This window comes from Microplitis mediator, chromosome 3 (genome assembly GCF_029852145.1).
Source record: "Microplitis mediator isolate UGA2020A chromosome 3, iyMicMedi2.1, whole genome shotgun sequence".
NCBI classification, from domain to species: Eukaryota; Metazoa; Arthropoda; class Insecta; order Hymenoptera; family Braconidae; genus Microplitis; species Microplitis mediator.
The window spans coordinates 14828391-14838418 of NC_079971.1; the positions used below are offsets into that span (position 1 = coordinate 14828391).

Genomic DNA, 10028 nt, shown 5'->3' on the forward strand with positions numbered 1-10028 from the left:
TATCAATATCTTTACTCTTTTTATTTACTTTGGCTAAATAAGATTTAATTGAACTGTTTTGTTTAGCAGGGGTACTTGATGCAGCAGGAGATATTTGTGTTTCTTCCAGAGTCCCACTTTTATCTTCAGAGATGAAACTGTTGTATTTACTTGCATCATCAATTATTCACTGTTGAATTATTTTTTTTATTCTCTTCTTCAATTTCTGACTTGACTTCTTGTTTGATTTTATGTTTTGATGACTCGACTAGACTTTGTTAAGGTGTAACAATAGGCTTGAACATTTCACCCATTGCTTTCTCAGCTGTGTCTTTACCCAACTTGAGCATTCTGTGCTTCCGTCGGATAGCATCACTAGCCTGAGATATCTGATGTAAAACATCTCGTTGCTTTGAAAGTTCCTCAGTCTTCATGTTGATGCGTTAGAGTTCACTTAATCTCTGATTGCTGTTCATCAAGTACAAGTTAATTTATACTAATCAAGCAGTCAAATCTTTTTCTATATCTTCCACTATTTAGCTCACTGTCTTTGTCAATCACTACAAAACCATATTTACCATCATCATCATTCCAACATGCTGAACACAAATCTTTGAATAAATTGTATGACATGCCAGTATTTACATGATTATCATACACATGTTTCAAGTTCATTTCATCTTGTCGAAAGAAAACTATAAAATTTGCATTGTCACGTATCAAATTTTTGGGAATACGTGTATAAATCTGACAGAGATAAAAACTGTCAACATCTTTGTGTCGACCCATACAAAAGTATGCCCTGATATGATCTTGTTTTTCACAAGCAACATCATCAAATATCATCAATGAGTTTGGTTTTGCATCTTCAGGTTTCAACACTTCTTCGTGCTCGTTAAATGTAAAAAATCCAATACCTTCTATTGGTTTAAGTAGTGATTCTAAAAAATTTGTATTTCGGCTGATTTAGAGATTTTAAGTAGAGATAAATATTATCGAATCTCAAGCTGTTGGGGTGTATGATGAGTGACAGCAGAGCATTTGTTTTTCCACAATTTGATGGAAAAATTATAGCGCGTACACTGTTTGGCAATAAAGCACCATGTCTTTTAACTTTTTTCACTCCTGTACCTCGAACAATCTGATCAAAATTTATTACTGCTAACTTCGCAGCTTGACTTTTAAACTCCATGTTGACAGTTTGCAGTTACCACAACAACTCACTCAGCGAGCTATAAGTACCAGGTTTTATACGATTTGTAGTCAGTCATGATGCTGCTTCTATGGAGAGCAGATGTGTGAATACCAGTGGTAAAGGGTTTGTAAACAGTATGATTAATAAGCTGCCATTTGAACTACATTTACCTGGATACCAGTACTGTGGACGAGGCACAAAGCTAGCCAAGAGATTAGCTCGTGGAGATCCTGGAATTAATCCACTGGACAATGCGTGTAAAGAACACGATATCACATACTCATATAATCGTGAAAATTTGCCTGCACGTTACGAGGCTGATCAAATACTTTCTGGAAAGGCGTGGCAACGTTATCAGGCAAAAGACGCGGGTATTGGTGAAAAAGCTGCTGCGTGGAGTGTAAATAAAATCATGAAGATGAAAAAAAGATTCAGTATGGGGTTGAAGAAGAAGAGAACAGCTAGCACGAGAAAGCCTAGTAAGAGGAAGGCTGGCAAGGGAAAGACTGGCAAGAAAAAGACTAGCAAGAGAAAGACTAGTGTAAAGAAACAAGTAGCACTAAGACAAGTTGTCACAGCAGCCAAACAGTCCATGACTTCTGGTGGTGATCCAATCAAAACAGCGTTGAAGGGTGCTCGTCAGTCAATAAAAAAATCTGGTGGAAAAAAAAACATCAGGCTGCCACGAATCTTACCAGTTCCATCCAAAGTTTGTGGTGTATTACCATTTTTGATACCACTTTTGGCCGGCTTAAGTGCAACAGGAGCTTTGGCTGGAGGTGCTGCTGGTATAGCGAAAGCTGTAAATGATGCGAGTGCCGCCAAAAATCGATTGGAGGAGAGCAAACGTCATAATTTGAAAATGGAGCATATATCCGTGGGAAAAGGTTTATACTTGAAACCTTACAGACGTGGTATGGGCTTATATTTGAGACCATATCCCGTAGGCAGAGGATGCAAGTCAAAAAACAAGTAGAGCTACCACATCGAGCACTCACAAACATCGACTTACTGAAGTACGCAAAAGCTCTAAAAATTCCAAACTTTCGTGGTGTTTTTATGAGAAACGATTTACCTGAAACTGAACCGAGAAAAAACGAATCAGCTATTACACCGGCACACAAAAAAAATTAAGTAGAATGTGCATTTGACCGGACCTACCTACGGGTATGTATTTTGGTCCGCTGAATCCGAATTCGAGGTCAGTTTGACCCCTACACCCTCGAAATTCCGAGAAAACTTCGAAAAACCGTAAAAATGATGAAAATCGACAGTTTTAATGATAAAAAAATTTTTTTGGAACTAAACTAAGCATGACTTTCATGTATTTCGATCCGCTGAATATGAATCGAAACTTTATTGAGACCACGAGCCGTTTTAAATGTAAAAAAATCACACAAACCCTCCAAAATTCCGAAAAAAGTAATTTTTTTGGTTTTTTTACTCTCGTTTTTGACTTGTGAAGACTTAATTGCTTGTGCCTGTAACCAGGGCACCTCCACGTGGTGACGGTGGGCAACAGAACCATCTGGCAGAGTCCCTGGGTTAACGGCGTGTGTGCCGTCATGGCAGGTACAAGTGATAAGTACTTTACTATGCAGGGAGTCGGAGCCCCAGTATCGGCGTCTGGTCAGGGTGAGAAAGTTTTCACCAAGACATCAGTGAAATGGAGAGTAGATACCAAGGAAATTGGAGTGTTAACATGATGGCAGATTTTTGTTGGATGTTAATAAGAGAAGCACCCGAAGAAAATCGTAAACGAAAGAGGAATCCACTACGAAGATCATTTGAGGATAAAAGAGTGCGATACAAACGAAGGAAAGTTTAGGATTCGTAAAAATCATTTCTTTCTATCTTTTTATGTTTTGTGTTTTTTTACAGATTTCAAGTTATTTGATATATCTACGTTATAGAGAATTTATTTAAGGCAGTAAATCATGTTCAACCAATTTTTTTTTCTATTATGAATGGTAATTTTTACAATTTTTTCGAATTTTTCCAGCTTTAGAGGGTTGGTTCAGACGAGTAGTCTGCCGGTAGATTGATTTGTATTGAAGCGAATTCTTACGTGAGAGTGATGTGGTGGCCTTGAGAAAGGCCGATTTGGTCTTGAGAAAGACCGTTGGTGTTGACTACGTTAGTTGCGATGGAGAGGTCCTGAGAAAAACTGGTGGTTTGATTTGATACTCGCCCTGAGAAGAGCTAGTACTGGATGAGAAGCTTTCTTACTTGACCCGGAAGTCTAGTTGGCTAGCACTGAGGAGGGCTAGTCAACTTACTGGAGAATTCTTAAACGAGATGTTTCTTACTAAACCCGGAGGTTTGGTTGGCTAGCGCTGAGAAGTGCTAGTCAACTTGTTTGAAAGTTCTTAAAAGAACTAGTTGGTTTTTAGATGGATCTGGAGATTAAACAAGCTTGCGCACTTGAGTAGCTTCTAATAATCTGAATCGCAATAGCCTTGCACGCTATTAGTTGAAGTAGTCTTGCCAGTCAGACTGATCAAGAGTTAATGCGCTGCCGCTCTGATCGTCCCTTCTTTTATTAGTCTAGTCGACAAGTTGGAAATGGTCCAAAATAGAGATACTGCTCTTAAAATTAGGTGCGATAGCTCATTGGATCCGGAATGACGCCTAGAAAAATTTCCTGAAAGTGTGTATTAGCACGTAAAAATTGCAAAAGTTATAAACAATTAAAGACGAAAAAAAGAAGGCATTTCGTTTTTTGCCAATATTTCATAGACTATTAATATTTAAGAAATCTTACAAAAAGATTCTTAGAGAGGAGGAAATTTCCAATAAAAAACTCCGACTCCCCGGATTTCTATCTCTATTATTTATAATTTTAATTTAACGCTGAAAATGGGTCTCCGCGCGACATTTTTAGGTTGCGCGCGCGGCGTCAAAAGCGAGTACGACACATTAATTAATTTATTTGAGGTATTAAATATTTTTTTTTTTAATTGAAAAAATTATGCTGTATTCTGAACGCTTTAAATAATTTATTCCCGTTGGAAATTTTACTTAAAGTTCATTTTTCAACAAGTTGAACGATTGTTAACTAACGAAATTTTCTCGAACTTACGTCTTCATTATAAATGAAAAAAAATGTTTAAATAATTGTCGTATAAATTTTTCGCTTCGTGGAGCTTTTCTGACATACATACTCAACAAGATCACGCCATAAAAGTTTAAAAAATATTCATACTTTGTTTATAATAATTTTTCTACTTGAACAAAAACTAAAAAATCCAAGTAATGTTGTTAAAAAAATTTTTTTTTTCTTAATCATCATATTATCGTTTTTTTATTGATACAAGATATTAATTGCACTGCAAAAAAATTTTTTTCACTATTTGTTGATAAATTTTTTATAAACAAATTGATTATTTCAATATTTTTTTTCACTAATTCGTTACTCAGCAAATATAATAATTTAAAAAAAAAATTATTCCTTAATAACGATTTTTATTTGGTTATAATCGTTTTTTTTATATTTCTATTGTTTAAATAATTAGTTAAGTAATTATTTTGTATCTAAAAATCATAATTGACAGTCCTCTATAAAGTAACAAAAAAAAAGTTTTTTTATCAACAATTCCATTGTTTATTAATTTACCAATTTGTTATAAACAAATTTTTAACTTTGTTATATTTTTTTTTCTGAATCTTCTAAAAATAAAAAAAACAACCACATATAACAAAGTATAGAAAAAAAATTTTTTCAATTTTTTATTGTACTTTTAAAAAACACGTGCTACAAAAGTTGCAGCGGCTGCTTCATTTATCTACTAAAAAACTAATATGACGTTTAAACTATTAGGGATACGAAAATAAACATTCAAGACGATTTTATAAAGGCTTAAACGATCTTTTAAATGAGCTATTAAAAAAATTTTTAGTTATTGCTAATGTTACGTTCCCGTAATATTTTATTGAATAAATTAAATGAATTATTTTTCATAAATTAATTTAATTCGATGTAACGGAAATCAGTTACGATAAGAGAGTCGCCGTGGCTCGCGGGCAGTCAAAACAGATGACGATGCATGAGACCCAGGCCACGACGATTCTCTCACAGAGAACCTGAGATGCAGCGTCACCGTTTTGTCAACTCTGTTGACTTTATTATATTTTTATAACGACTAAATAGTCAGTCCTTCGAGAGAACTCATAGAGCTCGATCCTCTGCTCTCTATATAGTTAATAAACGTAATTCATTCGAAATTAATTCAACCTTATTTTGGGGTGCCAATTGGCACCCCAATATTTTCACCTACACTATGACCTATCCATTTACTATCCAAAATAAATAATTACAATAGAATAATCGACGACCAAGGCCCACCGGGGGTCTGTCGATACTCCAATGAGGCCAAACCTGAATTAAATTTAATAATTCAAAATTATTTTTATTTTTAATTAGTTTGGGGTAATTCTCAAAACGTAACAGTGGTGCTGTGACTAGGATCAGTGACCATTGTTTATAGACGATGCAAATAATTATTAAATAATTGAAAATTAATATTGGGAATTATTCAAAACGTAACACTAATCAATTGTTATGCACATTCGCTTATAAAAACTAATATTTTTTTCGATGCTTGTTGAAGTCTCGTGGTTTCTAACTAGTAAGAGAACCGTAAAACAGAAAAAACGGCATTTAACTTTTTAAAAAATGCATGACAATATATTTATTATATATTATTTAAAGCGTTCAGAATACAGCATAATTTTTTCAATTAAAAAAAAAAATATTTAATACCTCAAATAAATTAATTAATGTGTCGTACTCGCTTTTGACGCCGCGCGCGCAACCTAAAAATGTCGCGCGGAGACCCATTTTCAGCGTTAAATTAAAATTATAAATAATAGAGATAGAAATCCGGGGAGTCGGAGTTTTTTATTGGAAATTTCCTCCTCTCTAAGAATCTTTTTGTAAGATTTCTTAAATATTAATAGTCTATGAAATATTGGCAAAAAACGAAATGCCTTCTTTTTTTCGTCTTTAATTGTTTATAACTTTTGCAATTTTTACGTGCTAATACACACTTTCAGGAAATTTTTCTAGGCGTCATTCCGGATCCAATGAGCTATCGCACCTAATTTTAAGAGCAGTATCTCTATTTTGGACCATTTTCAACTTGTCGACTAGACTATATACCCGAGAGCCGGGTTCGAGAAAGTTCTCCGCGGAGTGGGAGGCGTCGGTATCTGCGCTCCAATGAGAAGTCTCGGAGTCGAGGAGAAAGGGAAACCTTAAGAGCTGACCAATGAGACGTCGGGTAGTGAGGTGGGAGAAAGACTCGGATCTGAGGTCCGCGCGAAGTTAATGTCGTAGGATGCTTCTCTATGGTCCGCGTAAAGTTGATGAATTACTTCCGAACAAGGGTGAATAGACTAAAACAATTAAGATGCGAATTGAAGACATCAAAAGATATAAAATTTTATCTGAATTGGACCAGAAGAAGATTTTTTATCATGAAAACTATATTTCTTCGGAATTTTCGAGAGTTTTGTGTGTTTTTTCCACATTTAAAATGGCTCGTGGTCTCATTAAAGTTTCGATTCATATTCAGTAGATCGAAATACATGAAAATCACGCTTAGTTTAGTTCCAAAACATTTTTTTATCATTAAAACTGCCAATTTTCATCATTTTTACGGTTTTTTGAAGTTTTTTCGAAATTTCTAGGGTGTAGGGGTCAAACTGACCTCGAATTCGGATTCAGCGGACCAAAATACGTAAGCGTAGGTAGGTCCAGTCGAATGCACATTCTACTTAATTTTTTTTGTGTGCCGGTGTTATTAATCTTGTTGACAAACATGGACCTGGTACTCATTAGGTAGCATACAAGAAAAATAGTGATAAAGTTATTTACTTTGATAGTTTTGGTAATTTACAACCACCGCAAGATCTTATGCAGTATCTCGATGTTGGTAGCGTAAAATATAATCACAAAAGATATCAGAATTTTAATACAATTATATGTGGACATTTGTGTCTTAAATTTCTCACCGGGCAACTATAAATTGATGTAACTTTGTGTACAGCACATCAGTCATGGCTGACTCACTCACATTAACGTTAACAGGATCGAGATCCGTGTTGGAGGCCAACTACTTCCCTCCAATTGAATTATCACCAACTAAAAATTATGTCCTGGGACTTGTAGAGTTATTAACATTTAATTCAATACCCAATATTGATGTGGGTGCTAATAAATTCTATGTCTCTTATTCTGTGGATAAAAATAATGATGATGATACTAGCATTAATGAGAAAAAGAAAATAGTCAAGAAAAAAAGAGCTAAAAGAAATTCGGCAATAATTACAAAGTTTGATGACAATATCTCAGTGCCGGAAAATAATAATATAAATGACTCAGCGAGTGAAAATGATATAGAAGCTGAAAAATATGAAACTGTTGAAGAGAAAGTCTTGACAATACCAACAGGAAGTTACGAAATCACTGACATTGAAAAATACATTCAAAAGAAATTCCGAAGACTCAGCCTCAGCATCAGTGCCAATAACAATGAATTGAGAAGTGAAATTAAATGTGATCAATTTGTAAGTTTTACACCCCAAGATTCTATTGGTCAGCTATTGGGATTTACAAATCAGAAGCTTGCACCAAATAAAACTCACTCATTAGATTTACCAGTAAAAATATTAAAACTCAATGCTCTGAGAGTTGAGTGCAACATCACATCAGGTGCTTACATAAATGAACACAAAGTTCACATTATTCATGAATTTTTCCCGAGTGTACCACCTGGATATAAGATTGTTGAATTGCCATCACACATCATTTATCTACCGATCGCCATACAAGCAATACATAATCTCAGACTGAGAATTGTAGATCAAGACGGAAGACTAGCTAATTTCAGAGGTGAGACAATAACGATAAGACTACATTTAAAGTCTATAAAATAATGAATATCATGTATGAGACAAAAAGTGGTGCTGGCTATAAAAAGATAGCAGCATGATCAAGCAACATCAGTCGCCAAGTACCTCACAAGGTGTTAACACATCAGAACTCTCAGTTTCTACAGAGCCTAAGACTAAAATTACGTGGAAAATTAAGAAAATAAGAATTTATTTTTGTTGTTTGACGTGTACACGACCATGGCGACGGAAATCTTAAATATTCAACGACAAATAATTTTTGATGAGTCAATTGCGCACTATGAAGCGCATGCTCATCTACCGTAAGCTTCATTAACATTCAACAACAGCGATAAAATAAAACTTGCAGTTCAACATCAAGATTTGTGTCTACTTCCGAGTAAAAGTACATTACATGTATACGGGAAAGTCACCAAGTCTGATGGTACAGCTGTAAGTGCAACTACTCCCATGGTCAACATGACAGTTTGTCATATGTTTGAAGAAATACGCTACAAACTCAATGGTGTTGAGATTGATCGTAATAAAAATGTTGGTATCACAAGTCTCATGAAAGGATACACATCACTGAGTCCTGCTTAACAAAATACACTAAAAAATATGGGCTGGATTATGGATGAAGCTGTCAATAAATTACACAATGATAATGGCTACTTTGATGTATCTATACCACTGAGTCTTTTGCTTGGATTTGCTGAAGATTACCATAAAGTTGTCATCAATGCAAAACATGAATTAATTTTAATAAGATCAAATTCCGATTTGAATGCATACATTGTGGCCACACCTGCTGCTGGAGCTCATGCTGAAGCTGTTAAAATTACGCTGCAAAAAATCGAGTGGATTGTACCATATGTAACTATGGCTGATAAACAAAAAATTGAAGCTTTGAATTATATTACAAGTGATCCAGCTATTTCAATCAGTTTCCGTGCTTGGGAGCTGTACGAGTATCCTCTATTACCAAATACTTCGAAGCACATTTGGGCTGTCAAAACTTCTACGCAGCTCGAAAAACCACGTTTTGTAATACTTGGATTTCAAACTGCAAGAAAAAATGACGCAACTAGAAATGCTAGCGGATTTAATCACTGCAACATCAGGGACATAAAATTATTTTTAAACTCTCGGAGTTATCCTTATGGGAATTTTAATCTCAACATCGCGAACAATCAATATGCTCTGTTGTATGACATGTATATAAATTTCCGAATTTCCTACTACAACAAAGAACCTGAACCACTGCTGACAAAGAAGAAATTTTTGGAACAAGCGCCACTGTATGTTATCGATTGCTCGAAACAAAACGAATCAATCAAATCTGGACCCGTGGACATTCACCTGGAATTTGAATCTGCAAATCAATTTCCTGCGCAGACATCAGCTTATTGCCTCATTATACATGATCGCATCGTCGAGTATAATCCCATAAGCAGCATCATACGAAAACTAATATGGAGACTGTACGATATAATACAACGCCAATCATACATTACTTGTATGTATGGAGATTTGCACACGAACAAGCAAGAAAAAACAGCAAGAGATCGAGAACGATTTAAACAAAGAATTAATAAATTAAATATAATTATTGAACCTGTATTAATTAAGAAACTTACATTTATGAATGAATAAACTTTTTTTATATTGATATATATTGTATTTATAACTTATAACCTAAAATATACATTCAAGTCTTATATAACCTTAAATATTTTTTTATTTGATGTAATCTCAAAAACATAATAAACTATAGTACACTTATCCAAAAAATTAAAGGAACAAAATAATTTTATAAATTTTTTAGTGATTTTTGGAAGGCTGTATTTTCGTGACAAATGATCGTGCCGAGAAAATAAAAAAAAGCAAATTGAAGCTTGAAATCTCTAGTTTGAAGATCTTTCAGCGAAATATTTTTTCAAGCCACGGTTTTTGCGGA

At 34.5% G+C, this 10028-nt stretch overlaps 1 protein-coding gene across 1 annotated transcript; it reads left to right on the forward strand.

Moving 5' to 3' along the window:
• The first annotated feature begins 8689 nt into the window (after positions 1–8689).
• Positions 8690–9724, forward strand: LOC130665916 (uncharacterized). Its single transcript, XM_057466546.1, has one exon. The coding sequence runs from the start codon at positions 8690–8692 to the stop codon at positions 9722–9724; it is 1035 nt and encodes a 344-aa protein (XP_057322529.1).
• Positions 9725–10028: the final 304 nt, after the last annotated feature.

Excerpts from the sequence above, each read along its gene's own strand:
- LOC130665916 (XM_057466546.1), top strand. The coding sequence starts at position 8,690 with ATGGGCTGGATTATGGATGAAGCTGTCAATAAATTACACAATGATAAT.